The 24,621-nt window shown below is 35.7% G+C and overlaps 1 protein-coding gene across 32 annotated transcripts in view; it reads left to right on the plus strand.

Annotated features, from left to right (window-relative positions):
* The window catches only part of DOP1A (DOP1 leucine zipper like protein A), a 101,157-nt gene that overhangs the window by 57,329 nt on the left and 19,207 nt on the right, over positions 1–24,621 (plus strand). For 18 of the 32 annotated variants that reach the window (XR_001718560.3, XR_001718561.3, XR_010158089.1 and 15 more), the window contains 15 exons: positions 5–119; positions 461–490; positions 790–1,023; positions 4,176–4,797; positions 5,414–5,688; positions 7,462–7,614; positions 9,481–9,581; positions 10,907–11,166; positions 12,458–14,447; positions 15,282–15,393; positions 15,503–15,685; positions 17,205–17,330; positions 20,796–20,930; positions 22,498–22,553; positions 24,020–24,124. Coding sequence is in view for 26 of the 32 variants with exons in the window: in XM_016955918.4 (XP_016811407.2) it covers positions 5–119; positions 461–490; positions 790–1,023; positions 4,176–4,797; positions 5,414–5,688; positions 7,462–7,614; positions 9,481–9,581; positions 10,907–11,166; positions 12,458–14,447; positions 15,282–15,393; positions 15,503–15,685; positions 17,205–17,330; positions 20,796–20,930; positions 22,498–22,553; positions 24,020–24,124 (4,497 nt within the window). In the remaining 6 variants the exon portion in view is untranslated. The remainder of the gene's footprint in view (positions 1–4; positions 120–460; positions 491–789; positions 1,024–4,175; positions 4,798–5,413; positions 5,689–7,461; positions 7,615–9,480; positions 9,582–10,906; positions 11,167–12,457; positions 14,448–15,281; positions 15,394–15,502; positions 15,686–17,204; positions 17,331–20,795; positions 20,931–22,497; positions 22,554–24,019; positions 24,125–24,621) is intronic. The other 14 variants (XM_054686087.2, XM_054686090.2, XM_063813236.1 and 11 more) reach the window with 3 other exon arrangements.

Here is a 24,621-nt window from a genome sequence, read left to right on the forward strand (position 1 = left end):
TTAGGAGGACACTGCATGTGAGACTTCAGATTGGACCTGGAGATAGTAATGACTCATCTGAATTACAGCTGACCAATTTCTGCTTACTGGTGGATTTTTTGTTGGACATAGTTTCTTTGGTAAGACCACCTTGGTAAGAAAATATCAAGGAAATCAAATAACGTAGTTCAAATATTTCGTGTTGTAGGCAAGCCTTCAGATACATTTCATCTTTAAAATTAAATTGATTTTTTCCTCTTTGGTAAGCTTTTTTCATAAGATCTTTCAAGTGTTTGTCCTTTGACATATACATATAAAAAATACATGGAGTAAACTTCATAATTGCATGTTATAAAATCTTAACTGTTTATAGTGGTCTAATGCTGCATTTATATTAATATTATTTCTATTAAATGAAGACTTTTGGAAATCTTTTCCCTTCTGTTTTCTCTCCTCACTTCTTTGCTTTCTCATTTTGAAGCCTACTAGAAGTATGAGGGTGCTGTGTCAGGTATGACATTCAGCCTGTTTTGTTTTTAAATGATTCTATTTACTTTTGTTATATTATAATTTTAGTAATGTAGCAGATAAAACTGGGGTTATTTTATAATATATGCTTTGAAGTATTTAAATTGAGAATTTGGGAATAGAAATTTTATAAGGCATCAGTAATATACAGTGTTAATTAAGAGCATGATGCATATAAAACATTATGGATGAGTAAAATCATTGCCTATTTATATAGATTAAAAAATGTAACTTTTGGGTTCCACATTGTTTAAACTTTTTTCATTTCACTTTTATTTTCAGGAGACTTACATTGAAATCCAGACAGAACACTTGCCCCAGTTGCTGCTCAGAATGATTTCTGCCTTGACAAGCCATCTCCAGACATTGCACTTATCTGAACTCACAGATTCTCTCAGACTCTGCTCAAAGATCCTTAGCAAGGTTCAGCCTCCACTGTTATCTGCTAGCACTGGAAGTGTTTTGCAGTTTCCAAGTGGGCAGAACAATTCAGTCAAAGAGTGGGAAGACAAAAAGGTAATTTTAACTATTATTTTTGGTATTAGACTGTTCACATTTCTTCAAAGCAGAACAGTTACTTAGTAAAATCACTTATACATAAGCATTTAAATAATAGTGAGTCTTTCCTAGATCCAAATGCAGTGTTAGTAGGCTTGTAGGCTTTTGGTTATAGGGCAGTTTAATTATCTTTATCAGTACTTTCCAGTAGAAGTATCATGTGAATGGCATATGTAATTCAATTTTCTAGTACCCACATTAAAGTAAAAAGCAGGTAAAGTTAATTTTAATTCTAGTTTATTTAGACAATTGTAGCCAATATATTATTTCAATGTAATCTATATAAAATTGATGTCATATAAATAAGTGAGGTAGCTTACATGATTTTTTGTACTGTCTTCAAGATCTAGTGTGCATTTTACACTTACAGCACATCTTCGTGCTGATGGGTTTGTGAGTATACAAAAGAGGCTAAAACAAAGGCACCACTCAAAGGTGAGCCACAACAGTATAAATAACCAATTAGGGAAGGGTAGGTATATGTAAAATAGGTGAAGAGTGGGGATCAATCAGAGGAAAGCATGCCAAATGGGAGGAGAGGTTCTCAATCTGGTCTGTGGATTTATCCAGGACTTGTAGCTAGGCTTTAAACTGTCTTTGGCTTGAAGGTGGGGTTTCACCGGGGACCCGTCCCTGGCTGCCTAGGATTTGTCTGTCTCCTGCTGCTATCACTATGCTAGTTGCTGGCTATCCAGTGGTGAGCTAAACATAGTCTCTGCCCTTCTCTATCCTTTCTTTCTAATTGGAAGAAAGATATTATACAAGTAAGTGCACATTTAATTACAGTTGTGATAAGTGTACAAAGGAAAATAGTCCAGTGGTAGGAATATGGAAAATGGGGTGACCTGACCTACGCTGGGGCTAAAGAACGCTTTCTTGAGGAAGACGTGTTTGAGTGAAGCCTTAGAGGAATTGGTGTGGTGAGGGAGGTAAAAAGAGAGCACCTGACAGAGGAAGAAGTATAACAGCCCAGTGAGTTCACCTTGCCTGCTGCCTAGACAGAGCCAAATTATCAAGTCAGAGGAATTGCAATGGAGAAACAGTAATTTATGGACAGCCGGCTGTGTAGGAGACTGCAGTTTTATTATTGCCCAAATCAGTCTCACCAAAAACTTAGGGATCAGAGTTTTTAAGGATAATTTGGTGGGTAGGGGGCCAGTGAATTGGGAGTGCTGATTGGTTGGCTCAGGGATGAAATCATAGGGAGTAGAAGCTGCTTTTTTATGCTGAGTCAATTCCTGGGTGGGGAACATAGAACTGGTTGGCAGGTCCAGGTGGGACCACTCAGTTGTTAGAAATGCAAAAACCCGAAAAGACATATCAAAAGGCTGATCTTAGGTTCACATAGTGATGTTACCTACAAGAGTAATTGGGGAAGTTGCAAATCTTATGACCTCTGGAATAATGGCTCGTAATATTTAGAATTCCAGTCCTTCTCATTCTAACCTGGTGGCTGGTGGCCTTTCATTTGTTTTACAAGAACGGTTTAGCTTTAAACTATAAACTAAATTCCTTCCCAAGGCTAGTTCAGCCTATACCCAGGAATGAACAAGGACAGTGGAGAGGATAGAAGATGAGGTCAGTTAGGTTTGATATCTTTCACTGTCATAATTTTCTCAGCTATGATTTTGCAAAGGCTCTTAGGCAGAGACGAGCACCAAGCAGACAAGAGATGCAGCTGTAAGATAGGCAGAGGCCAGGTCTTAGAGGGCCTTGAGCTGTTCGAGGGCTTTTGTTGTTTAGGAGCACCGGGAAGGCCCTGAAGGGGAAAAGGCAAATGGCATAATTACGTTTGTATATTAAAAAAGTTACTCTGGCTGCAGTATGAAATGTAGAGGAGAAAGAAAAACAGATGTGGGAAGACCTATAGTAGCGCAGGTGAGAGGTGGTGATAACTTGTGCCAACAAGATACGAGGAGTAAAGATAGAAATGGATGGATTAGCAATATATTTAGGAGGAAAAATAGACTTAGTAATAGATTGATAAGGGTAATGATCACTAACACTTAATGAGTGTTTACTAAGTGCTAGGTATTTTGCCATGTGCTTTATACATACCGTTATGTAATCCTCATAGCAATTGTAAAATGTAGGAATTACTGTCTCTCAATTATACACATTAGGAAACGGTGGTTTGGAGAAGTTAAATAACTTGCCAGGTATCACATAACTAGTGAATGGCAGAGCCCTAGTTGACTCAAGGCCTGCACCCTTAACCCCTCTACTGATATGAAAGTGGGGAAGGGGAGGAGGGGTGACGAAGGTACCAAGAATGACCCCTAGGTTTCTGTCTTCCTGACTCAAGGAAAAGTGTCATTCCCTGAGGCAAGGAACATTGCCTGAAGCCCAGCTTTGGGCAACAGGGCTTTAGTTCATGATGCTATTATATTCTGACTCAGTCACCCAAGGAATTCTTACATATAACTTTTACTTAAACTAAGCCAGAAAATATGCTTGATATTTATACTTACTCTATCCTATTGTAGGGAGTAAAAGGCTAATATACTCCAGTTCTACTCCAGGAATGGTTCATTTGTTTGTTTATTGTAATTCTCTCATCTTCCCCTCTAGATTATAAAATATTCCTTTTATTTCTACTACCTAATACAGTGTCTGGCACATGATAGGAGTTCAGTAACTATTCACTGAAAGAATGTAAGATTAATAGCAAAGATTTAATTAGTACTATACACATTTCAATAAAAATTTCACATTCATGTGGCCCTGAACAGATGACCTATTAGATTTTATTTGTAGTTATTAAAATGTCATTTTTTAACCTTACATATCTCATTCTTGGCATTGTTCAGACATTAGGAAAGTGATTTCATGAAGTAGATGAAATAGTCATTTGAAAACAAGGATATAGATCCTAGAGACTTGTATATATGTATTTTTGTCCTCAAGAATCTAACCTTATGTATGCTGTGTGTGTAGTGCATAGTAAATACTTGGTGAATGAATAAATCAGTGTGGGGCTGCTTTAAGAGTCAACAGAATGGGCAGATTAAGTTGTGAATAGTCTAAAACATCTCAAAAGTGGTCATTTCTAATTCCTAATATGTACACTTTGCTACTCAGCCTTTTGCTTTCTTAAAAATCTCTAACAGGTATCATCAGTTTCTCATGAAAATCCTACTGAAGTGTTTGAAGATGGAGAAAATCCACCAAGTAGTCGATCATCAGAGAGTGGATTCACTGAGTTTATACAATATCAAGCAGACCGAACTGATGATATTGACAGAGAACTGAGTGAGGGCCAGGGGGCAGCTGCCATCCCAATTGGTAGCACATCCTCTGAGACAGAAACAGCATCCACTGTGGGATCTGAAGAAACCATCATCCAGACCCCTTCCGTAGTCACTCAGGGGACAGCAACCCGAAGTGGGAAGACAGCCCAAAAGACTGCAATGCAGTGCTGCTTGGAGTATGTCCAACAGTTTCTTACCAGACTTATCAACCTCTACATCATTCAGAATAACTCTTTTTCTCAGTCTTTGGCTACAGAACATCAAGGGGATCTTGGTCGAGAACAAGGAGAGACTTCAAAATGGGACAGAAATTCACAAGGAGATGTAAAAGAGAAAAACATAAGTAAACAAAAAACTTCTAAAGAATACCTGTCTGCCTTCCTTGCTGCCTGTCAGCTCTTCCTAGAGTGCTCAAGTTTCCCAGTTTACATTGCTGAGGGGAACCATACATCAGAGTTACGTTCTGAAAAATTGGAGACTGGTAAGGTCATCTCAGTTTTGCTTATATTTCAGTATTGTCTGTAGTATGTTTTTTCTTTTTAAAAGAGGCACTCAAAACTGGGGTTTTTTTTAGCCGGTTACTTTTTTTAATGTTTTAATTTGCAAGTTTTTTTTTTAAATGAAATACTGTCACTATGGGGAGATTGATATATTGGAAGATTTTGTGATTTTGATGTCTTTCACAGTTTGCATGCAGATAAGTAGGAGCTGAAAAGGAAATCTCTGGAGAAAAGTAGCAGTAGATCCGCTGGTTTTCTTTGTTATGACCAGTAACATATGTATTTACCTTTATTTTGATTTTTATATATACACACAAAGTGCAGTGAATACTACATAATGCTTATTGATCAATATACTGTTTTTCGGGACAGCAAAATAGATTGTATGACTTGGCATAAGAAAAATATATATTGAAAAAAGTATAAGAAATTCTTGTTGCTACTTTATTAAAGCTCTAGACTAGGTGAGAAACCATGGTTTTGTTAACAGATCAAGGCCTTAAAAGTATTTAGTGGCTTTGTTTTTTGAAATTAACTTAGAGTGTGTGTGAAATGTTTAGTATAATGAACTCTGATTGCTACCATCTTTTGTTTCAGACTGTGAGCATGTGCAGCCTCCCCAGTGGCTCCAGACTCTGATGAATGCTTGCAGCCAAGCAAGTGATTTCAGTGTTCAGAGTGTTGCTATTTCACTGGTTATGGACCTGGTGGGACTGACACAGTCTGTGGCCATGGTCACTGGGGAAAACATCAACAGTGTAGAGCCTGCACAACCCTTAAGTCCAAACCAGGGAAGAGTAGCTGTGGTTATTAGACCTCCCCTCACTCAGGGCAATCTGAGGTACATAGCTGAGAAGACTGAATTTTTCAAGGTAAATTCTAAGAAATGCATACATGACTATGATGATTACAGCCATGTATGATACTTGACCTAGTTTGCTTTAAGAATTATTTTTTAAATGTTAATAAAGCTTCATTTAAACACCTCAATATGCCATACCATGTAGAAAATGATGCCACAGCTGATATACATACTGCTCTCCCCATCTTATTCTCACTTTTGTGAGCAGGGGAGAAAGATAAGGATAAAGGAGTAGGAATATTAGGATAAAGAAAGAGAAGTATTAGGGCACTGAAGCCATGTAGGAAATAATTTCAGCTGGAAAGAGGAAAGCAGTAGAACTTATTTTCAGATTAAGTGGTTGTAACACTTTTGCTTTTCTTTTTTTTTTGAGACGGTCTTGCTGTCGGACAGGCTGGAGTACAGTGGCATGATCTCGGCTCACTGCAACTTCTGCCTCCTGGTCTCAAGCAATTCTCCTGCCTCAGCCTCCCGAGTAGCTGGGATTACAGGCGTGTGCCACCACGCCCAGCTAATTTTTGTATTTTTAGTAGAGACAGGGTTTCACCATGTTGGCCAGGCTGGTCTCAAACTCCCGACCTCAGTAATCTGCCCGCCTCAGCCTCCCAAAGTGCTGAGATTACAGGCGTGAGCAACACTTTCGCTTTTCATACAGTAAAACCTCAGCACTCCAAAACTCTCATGAAAACTTTTTCTGACTCTTCGTATTGTCTCATTATCATCTGTGGCGTATAAAGTCACTCAGAAAAAAATTCAGAAAACTCAGTCTTTGATTTCTACCACACTGGTATAAATATTATTCTCTATATCGAACATCAAGTAGATTTGGATTGTATACATCTTAAGCAGGTAGACTGTACATTAAAAAAAGGTTTAAAAATCTGATTTCAAGTCATTGTGCCCCTTCAGATATTTCCTCCTGCTAGATTAGAGTTGGATTCTATAATATTGTGGTAGTGAATCCTGAAGATTATTGCATTATTATTACTCATTGCATTATTATTAATGCTGTTACAGATCAAGTGCTATGTTAACATATGTAGCTCTGAAATACCTATTATCTATTGCATAGGTTTTAAGTAGTTTGAATATTCCAACTATGAATTATTTTTCACTCTGCAATATACAACCATAAATATTAAATTGCATTCAATGTGGGATTTGTATCTTATTAAGGATAGTTTATTCTAGCATCACTTTACTAAACACCACTAAATAATGAAATGGGGTCTTATCTGGGCCCTGCAGAAAACATTTACAAGTCTGATTTTTTTTTTTTTCGAGATGGAGTCTCGTTCTGTCGCGCAATCTCTGCTCACTGCAACTTGCGCTTTTCGGGTTCAAGCAATTCTCGTGTCTCAGCCTCCCGAGTAGCTGGGATTACAGGTGCATGCTACCATGCCTGGCTAACTTTTTGTATTTTTAGTAGAGACAAGGTTTCACCACGTTGGCCAGGCTGGTCTCAAACTCCTGACCTCAGGTGATCTGCCTGCCTCGGCCTCCCAAGATGCTGGGATTACAGCCATGAGCCACCATGTTCAGACAACGCCTGATGTCTGAAAACAAATATCATTAAAGGACTATCATAAAAGGTTCCAAGGGCTTGGGTGATCAGAAAGTAGGTACATGGAAGACTGCCTTAGTAACCTCATCCCCATGGAATAGAATATTAAAAGCCTTTCAGGTCTGACAGAGAGCAGGCATTCATTTGTACCTAATAGGAAATATTTGTTAAATTTTCATGTATGGTATTGTGACTGTCACTTTTACATCTTTTTTATAGCATGTAGCTTTAACATTGTGGGACCAGTTGGGAGATGGGACACCTCAGCATCACCAGAAGAGTGTGGAACTATTTTATCAATTACATAACTTAGTTCCTTCTTCTAGCATCTGTGAGGATGTTATAAGTCAGCAGTTAACCCATAAAGATAAGGTAAATCCTCTTCTTACCTTGTGCACACCGCCCCCTCCACCACATACACACACACACACACACACACACATATACTGAAAAGTAAGAAAACTTTAGGGAAATTATTGCAATTAACATCGGAGTAAGAGAAAATAGCTTTGTTCACAGTGATCTTAATATCTTTAAAATAAATGTATTCAATTATTTCTAGAGGAAAGTTCTTTACAAAAGCATCAGTAATACGAAAAATTAAAACAAAAATAAAATGCTGGGTTTATTTCTTTGTTCAAGACACAGTTATGGGAACTGATGTTTAGTATTGGTGGTCTCAGTTCCTGAGTCATTTAAAGAGGAACCAGAGGCCTCAGTTATGGAACTTACGGATTTATTAACTAATATATATGAAATGAAATAATGTATAAAGTATATTTATAAGCCATAGAATGCTAATATGTGAGATTATATTATTTGCATTATTATACTGCATATCCAAAATAAGAATTTTGTATCCTAATTTATATGAAGTGTGATATATAATTCAGTTAAAGGTGGCTGAGAATTAGCCTGAGAAGAAGCTGGAGTAATCATTTTGACTAACCTCATCAGGGTTATTTAATGACATTTGTGGTCTTCCTGTGCTGCTCTGTAATATAAATTGAAGATTTTATTGAAGAGTTTTTAGAAGTAGATTGTCCTATTTTTAAAAAACTCAAAATGCTACTGAGTTTGAGTGGGTCATATTCAAAAAAGGAATTGTGTTAAATAAATGAAACATTTGGTAGAGGAGAAAGTAGTATATGAAGGAGTAAATAAAAGGAATGAAAAGTTTATTCCAAGAAAAATGTTAAAATTCTATTTCTGCTATAACGTATTTTTTCAAAATTATTCAAAAATAATAGGTAAGCACTGTATTCTAACAATTTAAGTTTTACATTAAATATAAATCTAGGACAAATATATGCCTGTTTTCACTTGGGTAGCATTTCATTTTTAAAGAAATACTCCCAAGTTCTAAATAAAGATACACATCTATGAAAAAAAATTAAAATATATTTTACTACTTAATTTTTACATTTCTGGTGGTTGATACAAATGCAGGCTTCATAAGAAAAGCCTGTATTAAGCTCATAGAAGAAACAAGCATGCCTCCCACCTATCACAAGCATTTAGAAAGTTGCCGTCTGGTTTCTTGGGGCTTTTGCTTGAAGGATCCATAAATGCTAAAGAAAGACTTTAAAAATTCTGATAGTGTGACAATTTCTACTTGATTTATACATGTTTATTATCTAATACCAAATGTGCTTGCCTTTCTAAATAATTTATTTTTACATTGTTTTACCCATTATTAATCTTTTTCCAAATAATGTCAAAAGTAGTTTAATATTTTTATTGTAAAAATTATTTTTAAGTATTTAAATTTTTGAGTCAAACCAGCTTTATAAGTGATGAAAAACTCATTTGGGATTAATGTATCATTTCTGGGACAAAAAATATATAGTGCAATGAAATCAACTTTGATAACTAAATGTTTATATTAAAATGAAGGAGGAAGTGCTTTCTGGACTCCAGATATATGTACATTAGTAACTTTTTTCTCCTGTTATACAATAATATAGTAAACTAATTACTTAAAGTCTGAACTCAGGAATAATTATTTATGAGACAGGATGAGATGATCCTTTTAAGTTCAATATTTCTGTATATATTTACATATTTTCTGTGTTTCTACTTCCATAAAGAATATAAATAAAGTTTATTGCAATGTGTGTTTGAATATTGTGGACGTTGAACGTAATACAGTACTCCTAAATAGTACTCTGATTTTACTAAAATCATAGTATCTTCAAGAGAGAAGAACATAATTTAAGCTCCCATGTTTCTCCTCAGAAAATAAGGATGGAAGCACATGCCAAGTTTGCAGTTCTTTGGCATCTAACGAGAGATCTCCATATAAATAAATCTTCATCTTTTGTACGTTCTTTTGACAGGTCAGTTACATTTTATATTAAGATTTTACAATCAGATATCTTAATGTTGCCTCTTCCCTTGAGTCTAGATTGGCAAGTGTAGGAGATAGCAATTTACAAATTTTATAAAGAGAATTTATTATTTTGAAAACCATAAGCTGTATTAAAATGCATGGCATTTTTACTCATCCACCAGGTTTTTACTTTCTGGTTTTGGAGTACGCGGCTCCACTTCCCTTCCTTGGACAACTATTCATCACGTTCCTGATAATGTTAGTGATAGAGCAATGGATACAGCTCTCTTGAGACTATATTCACATTTAGTGAAACTGCATATAGATAGTAGATTATGTGTTTCTCAAGCAATTATTTTCAATCTTCTGCCTAAACTAGATTTATTAAAATCTATAGCTGAAAACACTAACAGATTCTTTCCATGAATCCAGAGAACTTGTAGCTGCCTGAGAGTGGTTTTGGTTTTTGTCTGGACTACGTAGGTGACTTCAAATATCAGATCTGCATTAAATTCCAAGGAGCTGCCATTTTTAGGTGGATTCATATATTGTCATAAGGTAGTCTCACCAGTTGGTCTCATACTGGTAGCCATGAATCTATGTTCAAGGTCAGCTCAGGATCAGATGTGTCCTCTACTGAATGTTATTTCAGCTGGTGCTTTTCAACCAGCATTAGCATTTTTAAGTCATCTGATACTGAACCATATATTGAACCCCTACAATGTACTGAATATATTGAACCTTTACTTTATAAATAATCATCTCTTATTTGACAACCATCTTTCCTAATTTTACAAGTGAGGGAATAGAGGTCAGGAAAAGTTGTTACTTGCCCAACACCACACAAAAGATTTGAATCTTGGGTTTTTCTGATTCCAAACCACACTTTCATACCTTTCACAGATCTTTCCTTGAATTAAGCACAGAGCTTTGGCTCACAAGGAGAGTGTGAGCAGAGGAACATGGACCAACATGGAGTAATGCCGACTTGCCGAAGGCTCAGTGCTTGATAATATGAACAGGAAAATGTTGCTAAAACAAGACTAATCATATTTTTTTTCAGTTCTTCAGTATTAATCTTAGTAATGTATGCCTGTGAAATTTCAAAGCATGAGTATATTTTTAAAAGGGCAAAAGGTTTTTTTCCTTTCTTATACCCACCGAGACTATTGGGATTAAGATTATTAAAATACTATGATCAAAATTTATCCTGAAGTATGACTACTTCAAAATAGTTAATTCAAAATAAGAAACAGAATTTATTAATTTTATAAAAGAGTGTGACAAGGTAGATGTTTGGTTCTTTATTTTAATTATTTGTGTTTATTTTAGGTCACTGTTCATCATGTTAGATAGCCTTAACAGTCTCGATGGTTCTACTAGCTCTGTGGGACAAGCCTGGCTGAACCAAGTCCTACAAAGACATGATATTGCACGAGTTTTGGAACCATTGCTATTGCTCCTGCTTCATCCAAAAACTCAGAGGGTTTCAGTACAGCGTGTACAAGCAGAACGTTATTGGAATAAGTCTCCCTGTTATCCAGGAGAGGAGAGTGACAAGCATTTCATGCAAAATTTTGCCTGCAGCAATGGTGAATAACACATAGAAGTAGACAGCTTTATTTAGAATTATTAAAATCAAGTGATACATGAATACAACAGTAATTGTTGAAAGAACTGCATGTGAGATTTTCTCCATGGGCTTATTTTCTCCCCTCCTCATGCACTAGCAATGCTGTGTGGACCATGTCAGAATGTACTTTGTCAATGACCATCTTAGAGGATGTGGGTCTCTCAGTTGACTCTTTCAGGGCAGGAATCAGGCACAGCTCTGATTAGAGACATTCTTCAATTTTGATGGAAATATCTTTAGAGCTTAGTTAGCAATTCTGGTCCTACAGGCTCTGTAGATACTTCGTTGGGAATTTATAGTAAATCTGTAATGCACATTTTGTATTTCATGAGTCATTTTCCTCATCTTTTAAGAGAAGAATAATGCCCAACTTTCAAGGTTTTATTATGACCATCAGATGTAGTCATGTTTGTGACATGCCTAAATATTCACTATTACTATATTACTACAAAGTCCATACTTTATAGTTGAGTGATGCCTTCTATACAGTGGTATTGTCCCCTTAGATTAATTTATTTTATTTAAGGGACAAAGACTCTCACATATGTCATTTGTCTCTTGACAAACCCTGTGGTGGTAATGAAAAGATCATTTTACTGAGCAGGTTGCTGATGCCTAGAAGGCTATGGCTTTCTCAGAGTCTCATGGCTAGTAAGTGATGAAGCTGAAACCAAACTGTCATATTCCTACTTCATCTCTAGTGTGTTTCTACAGAGTCTTGGTTCCTCTCTCTGGCTTTTCTATTCCTTCTTCTGAATCTTGTAAGAATTTGCATTACCCTGCTTATTGCCAGAATGTCTTTGTGTTAATGCTTTATCTAACTGTCTGCTGAATTCTCACCTCCCCTCTGAGATCAGTGCCAGACCTCATCAATGGTATCATGATTCTTTCCCTAAATTTGCTAGCATTTGGTATGTACTACTTTGTATGTCACTAAGCCTTCCACCTTTTCTAAAAGAAGACCGTCATTATTGTATGCCCCCTAAAAAATACAGAAATGAATTATATATTTGTGGTTTGCTGCTAATTTTAAAGTCTTTAGAGAGCTTAGAAACAGCGTAACTAAAGTGAGGTATTAAGGAGGAAAAAACAAAACTTTCACCTGCAATAAAATAAAATGTAATTTTAGGAAAATATAAGTAGATGATGACACTAATGATTAAAAATTTTGATCAGTCTACATTTCTACATTTCAATTATTTTAATGCATTTTGTATTTTTCTTCTTTTACTGTTTTTCTCATATATCAGTGAGCCAAGTACAACTCATCACATCAAAAGGAAATGGTGAAAAGCCACTTACCATGGATGAAATAGAGAACTTTAGTCTCACTGTGAATCCATTAAGTGACAGACTTTCCCTCCTAAGTACCAGCAGTGAGACAATTCCAATGGTTGTGTCTGATTTTGATCTTCCAGACCAACAGATAGAAATACTTCAGAGTTCTGACTCGGGATGTTCACAGTCCTCTGCTGGGGACAACTTGAGTTACGAAGTTGATCCTGAATCCGTGAATGCCCAAGAGGATTCTCAAATGCCCAAGGAAAGCTCCCCAGATGATGATGTTCAGCAGGTAGTGTTTGACCTGATATGTAAAGTTGTAAGTGGCCTCGAAGTGGAATCTGCATCAGTTACATCTCAATTAGAAATTGAAGCTATGCCCCCAAAGTGCAGTGATATAGATCCAGATGAAGAGACGATTAAAATTGAAGATGACTCCATTCAACAGAGTCAGAATCCTTTGCTGAGTAATGAAAGTTCTCAGTTTCTGTCTGTGTCTGCAGAAGGAGGCCATGAGTGTGTGGCAAATGGAATCTCCAGGAATAGCTCCTCACCTTGTATTTCAGGAACCACACACACTCTTCATGACTCTTCTGTTGCTTCCATAGAAACCAAATCTAGACAAAGGAGTCACAGTAGTATTCAATTCAGCTTCAAAGAAAAATTATCAGAAAAAGTTTCGGAGAAGGAAACAATAGTTAAGGAGTCAGGTAAACAACCAGGAGCAAAACCTAAAGTAAAACTTGCCAGAAAAAAGGATGATGACAAGAAAAAATCTTCAAATGAAAAACTCAAACAAACCAGTGTATTCTTCAGTGATGGTCTGGATTTAGAGAACTGGTATAGCTGTGGAGAGGGAGACATTTCTGAAATTGAGAGTGACATGGGTTCTCCAGGATCTCGAAAATCTCCCAGTTTCAACATTCATCCTCTCTATCAACATGTGCTCCTGTATCTCCAGTTGTATGATTCATCCAGGACTTTGTATGCTTTCTCTGCCATCAAAGCCATCTTGAAAACTAACCCTATAGCTTTTGTAAATGCCATTTCAACTACTAGTGTAAATAACGCATATACTCCTCAGTTGTCTCTCCTTCAGAATCTATTGGCCAGACACCGGATTTCTGTTATGGGCAAAGATTTTTATAGTCACATTCCAGTGGACTCAAATCATAACTTCCGGAGTTCTATGTACATAGAAATTCTTATTTCTCTCTGCTTATATTACATGCGTAGCCATTACCCAACTCATGTCAAGGTTACTGCACAAGATTTAATAGGCAATCGAAACATGCAAATGATGAGCATAGAAATTCTGACACTACTCTTCACTGAGCTGGCAAAAGTAATAGAAAGCTCAGCGAAGGGTTTCCCTAGTTTTATTTCTGATATGTTATCTAAGTGCAAAGTTCAGAAAGTGATTCTTCATTGTTTGCTGTCATCTATCTTTAGTGCTCAGAAATGGCATAGTGAAAAAATGGCAGGTAAGAACCTGGTTGCTGTGGAAGAAGGTTTCTCAGAGGACAGCCTTATTAATTTCTCAGAGGATGAATTTGACAATGGCAGCACGTTGCAGTCACAACTTCTTAAGGTGCTTCAGAGGCTGATTGTTCTAGAACACAGAGTAATGACTATTCCTGAAGAGAATGAAACAGGTTTTGATTTTGTTGTATCTGACTTAGAACACATCAGTCCCCATCAACCCATGACTTCTCTTCAGTATTTGCATGCTCAGCCAATCACGTGTCAAGGCATGTTCCTCTGTGCAGTGATACGAGCTTTGCATCAGCACTGTGCATGTAAGATGCACCCACAATGGATTGGTTTAATCACATCTACTCTGCCTTACATGGGAAAAGTTCTACAGAGAGTGGTTGTTTCTGTGACACTACAACTGTGCAGAAATTTAGATAATCTAATTCAGCAGTACAAATACGAAACAGGATTATCTGATAGTAGGTAAGAGGTGATTTTTAACTTTATTGGTACTGACATTTTTCACATATATGACTGCTTAATGTCTGGAAAGTTGGTCACAACTTGAGTAAATAAAGTAATGGTTTTTGGTAGGTTACAAATAGTGTATTACTTTCCACAAAAAAGAAAATTTGACTTGAGGAAGAGTATCAATAAAAGAATCTAGAATGGAAAAGGGAAGGAATATTTAAACAGGCTTATTTTCTACCAAGGGCTAAAATTAATTTCAATGTTCTTCTCTTCTTGCCTGAGCTGGCAAAACTAATAGGAAGCTTAGAAAAGGGTTTCCCAGGTTTTGTCTGTTTTATCTAAGTGCAAATCAATTTCAGACTGAAAATAATTTAAATTTACAAATCTTTTCCATCCAATTTTATTTCTTGTTTTGGATTTTCATGGTTTAGTGACAAAATTCGATCTGAGTCTCTATGATCAAAATGAAGTCTGAAAAATTAGTTCCAGTAGACTATTTCATTTTTCTTCAGAATAACCTTGGTTTCTACATGTAAAATAATAAGAAAACTGCCTGTGTTGTTTAATATTAATATGCCTGCCATTCCTCAGTGGCTAGAGAGTCACTAGCCATCGTTTGTTTATTTTGTATAGAATTCTTTAGCCAAAAGGAACTCTAGTACATTTAGTCCAACTCACTTATTTTATAGATTAGGAAATAAAAGCCCCGATTTATTCTTTTAGCCATTTGTTAATCTAGTATTTATTGCACATCTTCTGTGTACCTGACACATTGTATTTACTAGTGATAAAATATGAACTATACTATCATAAAACTTGTGTTTAAATGAATGCATTTTATTTCAGGCCTCTGTGGATGGCATCAATTATTCCACCAGATATGATTCTTACTCTTTTGGAAGGGATTACAGTCATTATCCATTACTGTTTGTTGGATCCAACTACACAGTATCACCAAGTAAGACTGCACAAATATTTGACTTCTTTTGAAAGACTGTGAGGTCTAATAAATTTCCATTTGTAAATCTCAGTAAGTAATATGTTTCTTTTCCCCCAACTGTTAATAGCTTTTGGTCAGTGTAGACCAGAAACACTTGTTTGAAGCACGCAGTGGAATCCTCTCAATCCTTCATATGATCATGTCCTCTGTGACACTGCTTTGGAGCATACTGCATCAAGCTGATTCTTCAGAAAAGATGACTATTGCCGCATCCGCATCTGTTACCACTATTAATCTTGGAGCTACAAAGGTTAGACAATTCATATTTAATCTGTAGAGCTCAAGAGTCTGTTTGAGGACCTTCCCAAAGATTATATTCAGAATATGTGAATAATTTGTGTAGTATTTACAGGACTCCGCTAATTATCAAATAATTTTTAACAGTTTTCCTGGGCTATGGCTGACATATCATAGAATTTGCCCATTTTTAAGTATACAATTCAGTAATTTTTTTAGTAAATTTACAGAGTTGTGAACTATCACCCCAGTCCAATTTTTGAATATGTTCTTTACCACAGATTCCTCATGGCCATTTGCAATCACTCCCTGTTCCCATCCCTAATCCCAATCAACTACTAATCTATTCTCTCCATATATTGATTTGCTTTTTCTGAAAAAGTTCATATAAATGGAATGATAACAATATTTGGTCTTTTGTGTCTAGCTTCTTTCACGTGACATATTTTTAAGGTTCATTCATACATGTTATAACTTTATTCCTTTTTTTTAGGGCATTTTAAATTGACATTTTAATATGCAAAGCCCTCCTAGAAAACAATTTAGCAATATGTACAGAGAGCTTTAAAGGTTTCATAGTCTTTGACCTAGTAATCTACTTTGGGAATGAATTCTAAGGTAATTGAAATTATACAAAGATGTATATACAAAGTGTTCATTATAGTATTATTTAATGGCAGAAAAAACAGAGATCCTAAACAATTAATTAGGGAATGTTTAAATTATCCTTTCAATGTTTCATTACATAGCCACTAATATTCATGGTTTTGAAGAATTCTTATTGGATGGAGAAGGGCTCAAAAGCTCAGTGAAACAGGGATGTTACATAATTGAACAAATACCATATTTTCAATTATGTAAAAAATGTTATCTGCAGAAAAAGGAATAAAGAAAGTTTGCATTTTATCAGTAATTATCTCAGGATGATGGGATTACTTATTGATTTTTAAATTTTTTTTCTTCCTTGCACTCTGATATTTTCCAAATGCTGTGCCATGTCAAGCTGTCAAATTGACATCCTTCAATAACCTAATTTTGCTCCTAGACCAGACCACCTGGATCTGGGATCCAAGGGAACACATAAGGAAGTGGGAAAAGGGTAAGGGTGGGAACCATTAGAACATTTGATCTAAGTTTTGATGCTTGGATTAAACTATACTTTTTATGTTTCGTTTTACTTAAATAAAACAGAAGGTGTTTTATAATTATAGAATCCCTCACCTTTTTTAAAAGGACTCTATATCAAACTTACTAAGTTGAATTTTATATGCGTTGTGTTTTTCTAGTATCTTTTCACAGTGAATAGACTTTTATTTGGCTGATTGGTAGCCGTCATTTTATAGGATTTGTTTTTCTCTTAGAATTATAGTCATGTTGTAGCTCTTAACGTTATTAAAGTTTCCTCTAGTGTTATTTAGATAGTAAAACCTATAAGTACTATATTATTTCAAAGAAACCAAAAATGCAGTCTAGTTGTAAATGTTTTTTCATTTTTTAAAAGTTTCACTTTCATTTGCTTCAAATTGTTTTAGAACTTGAGACAACAGATTCTTGAATTGTTGGGCCCCATTTCAATGAATCATGGTGTTCACTTTATGGCTGCCATTGCATTTGTGTGGAATGAAAGAAGACAGAATAAAACAACCACCAGGACCAAGGTATGTATTTAGACATTTGGCACTTTTTGTTTTTGCATTTGGTGAGTACATGCTAATTTCCACTTCTCCATATATTGCAGTGGGGCCGGGGTAGATTGGAGTGTAAAGCAAAAGTCTGTCGACAGCTTTAGATAAATTGTTGCCTTAATTTCTTTAAGTATTGATTAAAATTTGAGGTCAAGGCTAGGCACGGTGTCTCACACCTGTAATCTCAGCACTTTGGGAGGCCGAGGAGGGCGGATCATGAGGTCAGGAGATCCAGACCAGCCTGGCCAACATAGTGAAACCCCGTCTCTACTAAAAATACAAAAATTAGCCAGGCATGGTGGCACACGCCTGTAGTCCCAGGTACTCGGGAGGCTGAGGCAAGAGAATCGCTTGAACCTGGGAGGCAGCGGTTGTGGTGAGCCAAGATCATGCCACTGCACTCCAGCCTGGGCAACAGAGCAAGACTCTTCCTCAAAAAATAAATAAATAAAGATAAAAATAAAATAAAATTTGAGGTCAAATATAAAAGATATTATGTGAAAAAAGAAATTAGTATGATATTAAAACTAAATAGAAATGGTAATATGGTACAGTATATTTTTTAAGTGCTAGTCATTTAGGGTACAAAGCAAGGATATGGAGAAAAGTTTTCATCTTGACTATAGTTTACTATGATGTGATAGTTCAAAGAGTTCTTGTTTCTAAATATAATTCACAAATTTTTTTTTTCTACTTTTTTTGGTAGAGATGAAGTCTCACTTTGCTGTTGGTCTTAGCTGAGTTATATATGTGAATTTTGTTGCTTTCTGAGTTTCAAAGCTCAAGAGAAATGCTCTATATTGAAAATAAATCATGGCACATTAGAATAGTAAGGCTATTATATAACTTACGTTTATATAAAATATATGATTTTTTCCACCTAACAATTCCTGATTTTGTGCTGATTTTACATTACATTTTTAAAGTAATCAAAATAAACATTCACACCATATTACATTATTTTGCATGTGAAGATTCAGTAGTAGATATCACTCACATTGAAAATTTAAATCCTGGACTACTTAAAAGCAGTAAAGAACATTTGATTTAACATGGCATGTTGAAGCCAGGCACAGTGGCTCATAGCTATAATCTCAGCACTTTGGGAGACCAAGGCGGGAGGATTGCTTGAGGCCAAGAATTCAAGACCTCATGAGACCCTGTCTCTACAAAAAATAAAAATAGTGAAGTGTGGTGGCATGTGCCTGTAGACCTATCTACTCAGGAGGCTGAGGCAGGAGAATTATGAGGTATATTACAGCTGATAATACGTAATTCACATAGAGCAATGCCTAGCACTTAATAATCACTGTGTAAATATTAGCTATAATATTATTCCTCATATTTAAATAGAAATAGCCAAGGATTACCAGTCACATAAAGTCTCTAATGTGATAGACAGACTGAAACAACTAGATTTTAAAAAGTCAAACAGTGCAGATAACAGAAGAAAATGTAAATAATAGTAATGTCCTTAAGTGGGTGAGACCATGAAGTAGAAAGGGAGATCATAAGGAAAGACCATTCCCAAAATTAAAATTTTTCATGGATATTAAAAATTCTGCAACAGAAAGCAATATTTTTAGGAGGGTTGGAACAGAAAGTGGATAAATATCAGAAATGGAATACAAATTTAAAGATATGGAAAATACGAGAAAAGAGATAAGAATATTAGAGGAGTGATACTAGAGACCCAGTATCTTTCTGCAGAATTTAAAAACAAGGGGAGAAAAATACAAAGAAATAATACAATAAAAGTCCTCAGGAATGAAGTAAATACGTTTCCAGATTGTGCCTACCACTGTGAAAAGAGATCTGCACAAAGATTAGCATGTAATTTCAAAACACTGGAGATAAAGAAGAGATCCTAAAAGCTTCTAAAGAAAGAATACTGGTCACATTCCAAAGAATAAAGATGAGATTTGTTAACAGCAACACTGGGAATTTTGATGGGAAGTTAGTTTCAACCCATAATTCTATCTCCAGCCAAACTGTCACTCAAACATTTTCAGCTATGCAATGTCTCAACAACAACAACAACAACAACAACAAGGAAAATTGCCATGAGTTCACTTTTTCTCGGCTACTGGAAGATGTAACTCCACCAGAGGAGGAATAAACCAAGAATGAAGAAGACAGGGGATCCAAGAAACGGGCTGCAACACAAAAGAGAAAGCAAGGGGAGTCTCTGGGATAATGGTAACAGGAGAGATATCAAGATGACACTGTGTAGCAAACCTAGAGAGTATCAACCCAGGGTAGAATAAAAAGACATCTAACAGAAATGTCTCAAGGAAAAAAGAGAAGAGAGGGAGGAAAAGATACAAATTAATTACCTGAAGTATTTGAATATGTAATTAGAGATTTACAGTTGAAGTATTTAGGGATGAATTTTTAATAGGTACAGAGAAAATGAAGCAAATAAAGCAGTTTATTAGCTCTAGGAAAAACAAAAAGTTGTACCATAAAACAAATGCAATGCTAGTACAATGCACAGTGCAACCAAAAATAATCATGTGAACATTGGATATGGATTTAAATAAAAATATGATATAACAATGTTGAGAGGATAGGTAGAAAAGTGTAAGAGAGCTGCATCTTTGTCTTCCAAAATAAGTAATGAATAGATAATGTCTAAAATTGAAAATAAAATCAGGAAATAGGAAAAATAGTAGTATATGTTATTTAGACGTAATGGAAAAGAACGTAAAGAGTTGAGCATGGTTGCTTTGGGGCATGGGAAGGAATATAGGACAATACTATTTTTTCTTATAAAGCTTATTGTTCTGTTTTATTTTTTGAGGTGATGTACCTTTATTGATGAAAAAAAATAAATTTTGAGCCTGGGCAACATAGGGAGACCCTGTCTCCACAAAAAAATTAAAAAATTATCTGGGCATAGTGGCATGCCTGTGGTCTCAGCTACTCAGGAGGCTGAAGCAAGAGGATCACTTAAACCTATGAGGTTGAGGCTGCAGTAAACTGTAATTGAGCCACTGCACTCCAGCCTTGGAGACAGAGCAAGACCCCATCTCAAAAAATATATATATATTTTGTATATATATATATTTGCCAATTTTACTTTTATATATATAATATATATATTTAAAAGTATATATATATTATATATATATATAAAATATATATATAAGTAAAATTTGCCTAAAGTAGTCAAGGGACTTGAAGAGGTCTTTATATTAAATAGAGGCCAGGGCTGGGTGCAGTGGCTCATGCCTGTAATCCTAGCACTTTGGGGGGCTAAGGCAGGAGGATCATTTTGAGCACAGGAGTTTGAGACCAGGCTGGGCAAAATAGCAAGACCTCATCTCTATTTTAAAAATATAAAAAAAGAAGAGATCATAAAATACTCTCTTCTGTAACTTCCCCTAAAAGACTTATATATATATACATACATACATACAATGATTTATTACCTAGGTCATTCCTGCAGCCAGTGAAGAACAGCTTTTATTAGTGGAATTGGTTCGTTCAATCAGTGTCATGAGAGCAGAAACTGTTATCCAGACTGTAAAAGAAGTTTTAAAGCAGCCACCAGCCATAGCCAAGGACAAGGTAAGAAAAAACTCTTCTTCACATGTGTTTACAATTCTGTTTCAGAAATTATGCTGGTAAGATTTTTTTTTTGTACAATAATGTCCTTTCAATATAGTACAGATTGCAGAGATGACTGCATGTGGCCCTCACACTGCTTCAATCAAAACAATTATCAATATTTGTAGTGACTTGCTATTCTGATTATTCGGTAGCCAGTGAAGAGCAGTTAACTGCTCATATCTTCATATGTACCTCAAAGGTAGTCAGGGACCATGTGACTAAATTCTCAGGAGAGATTTTTCTGGTCACTTAAAGAACATAAGCCAGAGCTCAAGATTTGCTTCTCTCAGTTGTTGCCATTTTTCATAGCTTCTTTATTGCTTTCTTTTCTGAATGAATCTCTTAATTCTGTGAACTCCCCAAATTTTGCTATAACCTTAGTTCTAGTCAATGTCATATCAATACTGTGCTATGCAAGTGCTACACTATGAATGACATAGTCTCTGCACACACATTGCTGTGTTTCTAGGCAAAAATAAAAGTCTACAAATTAGGAATATTACCGACTTTTCTACTTTTTCTGCTCTTTGTTCAAGCAATACCAAGAGGTCATATTTTCTCAGAAAGTATTTACCAACTACAAACATTAGACTTTGAGCCAAGCCAAAATAGACCTAATCACATCCTTTAAAGAATTATATATATCTGAAAATGTTGAGTTGTGTTTTCCTTTTATCTTGTGTTTCCAAAGGGAGTAAGATGTGTGTGAATAGTCAGTGTCCTTATTAAGTTTTTAATAAAAACTGGGGCATTTGTCATAGGATTTTTAGTTTGTATTTTGAGTACCTATTTGTGCCAGACATTGAGCAACACATGAGGGATATGAAAACAAATTAGAGCCAATCCACACCGTCCTGCCCCACCAACCTGTGTCCCCTTATTAAGTTCTGAATCTATTAGACACTTGATTTTTGGACAGGAAACCTTCAAGGAAATAGTTGGGACTAAAAAAGCACAAATTGATAAACGTCAGTGGTCATCAATATCATTCTCTGGCCTCTTGTTAATTTCCAAGGGCAGGTGTTTTATTTGTATTATATATTACACTCAACACTATCTTTAATTTAGTGGCTATATTTAAAGCTCTTAGGAATATTGATCACAAATTTGAACTACACTAATTGAACAGATATGTGTAATAAGACTCAAATACACATTTCATTAAAAATCTCAACCTCATTCTGATAGCACCAAGCATAAGCTACCTAAAATAGTGTTGATACTTATAGAGTACATGAATCATTTAAAAGTGAGTGGTGGACTATCAACTTCTGATATATGGAAGGAAAAATTGACAGTCTTTCCATTCCTTCCATCTGTTTTCAACTTTTAAAATAGCTCTTGTGTTCTGAATTTTTCCTACTGAGTGGAAGAGAACTGCATGGCTCATTAATGAAAAATTGATGATTTTGTTCTTTCAATTTTTTTAATTAAAAATTGGCAGTAAGATACAGAGTAGTTGCAACAATGAAAAAGCAAAGGCAGTATTCTTCTTCACTATAAAATTGATTTCTTTTATTTATAGAAACATCTTTCTTTGGAAGTCTGCATGCTTCAGTTTTTCTATGCTTATATTCAAAGGTAAGATTACTGATATTGATCTGTCCTTACTATGTTGCTAGAAACAGAGAAACATTATTTATGGATATATTAATATAAGTAATGAGTGTCTTAACGACCCAGCCATGTATATCCCACAAACCTAAAGACCTAAGGATATTGAAGATTCCTAGATAGTAAAACACTGAATTGTGATAAAATCATTTAAACATAAATGAAAAGTTGAACCTACTCTCGAAACTATGCATATTGCCACTGAATCCATTATTTTGGTATAGGTGAACATACAGTAATTCATTCTGCTTTTTTAATGTTAGGAATGATTACATGAAATATCTTCTTACTATCATATTCCATTTTGCGTTTAACTGACCTGTGAACAGAAGTTATGATTTGAGTTTTTATAACTTCTTACTCAAGAACCTGACTCTTCATCCTCCTTTATAAGATAATTCCATTTTATTCACCAAACTCAGCCTCCATTTGTGATCTATGACTAGCATTATAAGGTCAGGCTATTGAGTGTATTTAAACTGGTTGTGACCTAGAGCAAGCACTGCCTAAAATCTGAACTTATATACAGAGAGGTGTTAAGGTTAAGGTCAGACTGAAACAAAGATAGTCTTCATTATTTTTACAGGTTAAAGACTAATGTTCAGTTGACCGCCCTCCATAATATGAGGTAGAGACATACAAGGTGAAGGAAAAAGAACTAAGAGGTAAATGGAGAGACCAGGCTAGGGAGTACATGACTGTGGTATCAGTAGTTAAACTGAGAATTACTGCAGTTGTATTTTACTTTTGAGATCCCATGTGATAAATGGGATTTCAAAAGAAAAATTTCTAGATTAAGAAATTGCAGGCTAGGGGTGGTGACTCTTGCCTGTAATCTCAGCACTTTGGGAGGCGGAGGCGGGCGGATCACAAAGTCAGGAGATCAAGACCATACTGGCCAACATGGTGAAACCCTGTCTCTACTAAAAATACAAAAATTAGCTGGGCATGGCAGCGCACGCCTGTAGTCCCAGCTACTCAGGAGGCTGAGGCAGGAGAGAATTGCTTGAACCGGGGAGGTGGAGGCTGCGGTGAGCCGAGATCGCGCTACTGTGCTCCAGCCTGGGCAACAGAGTGAGACTCCATCTCAAAAAAAAAGACAAAAAAAAAAAAAAGAAATTGCACTGGGGCCAGATGCAGTGGCTCATGCCCGTAATCCCAACACTTTGGGAGGCCAAAGCAGGTGGATCGCTTGATCCCAGAAGTTTGAGACCAGCCTGGGCAACATGGTGAAATTCCATCTCTATTTAAAAAAAAAGAAAGAAATTGCATTGATATTTCAACTGTGTTGGTTTACTAATTAACGTTAGTAAAAATGTGAAGTTTTTAGGAATTTTGTTCTATCATTGTCTATAAAAATTTGAGAATGTTCCACAAACTAGTAGAAAACCATAGTTTATTGTGGCTTTTGTATAAACTATATTATCTTGCAGAATTCCAGTGCCCAACTTAGTGGATAGCTGGGCGTCACTGTTGATACTTCTGAAAGACTCTATACAACTGAGTCTTCCAGCTCCAGGGCAGTTTCTTATACTTGGGTAAGCAATTTCACTTAAAAATATTATTTCAAATAAAAGGATAATGTTAATTGTCCTAGTTGCCAAGTATTAGTAATAGATATTTTAGGTGACAGTGATCTCTCTACCTTCTCATAGTGTTCTTGAGATGCAAAACTAGATGTATAAGGCCTGTTTAAGAAAAAAAAAAAGTGGGAGGCAGGGTGAGAGGAGGAAACAGTCTATGTTTATACATATACAAAATGTAACTACACTAACATAAAACTGTTACAACAGTAGCTGTTTCCGTGGTGGTGGAGAGTATGGAATGGAAAGGGGAGGGGGTGATGTAGCATGGCTGAAGGGGAACTTCACAGAGGAGGGACACTTGAGCTGGGCCCCAAACCTAAACAGCCTGGGAAAATTTTTCTCTTTGTGTCTTGAAGTTTCCTGATTTATCTTAGTGATTTATATGATTATTTGATAAATGTTAGTCACCCATGACTGCAAGTACTGGGATGTCATAGACAGTCTCTCTT

Source organism: Pan troglodytes, chromosome 5, assembly GCF_028858775.2.
Source record: "Pan troglodytes isolate AG18354 chromosome 5, NHGRI_mPanTro3-v2.0_pri, whole genome shotgun sequence".
NCBI lineage: Eukaryota > Metazoa > Chordata > Mammalia > Primates > Hominidae > Pan > Pan troglodytes.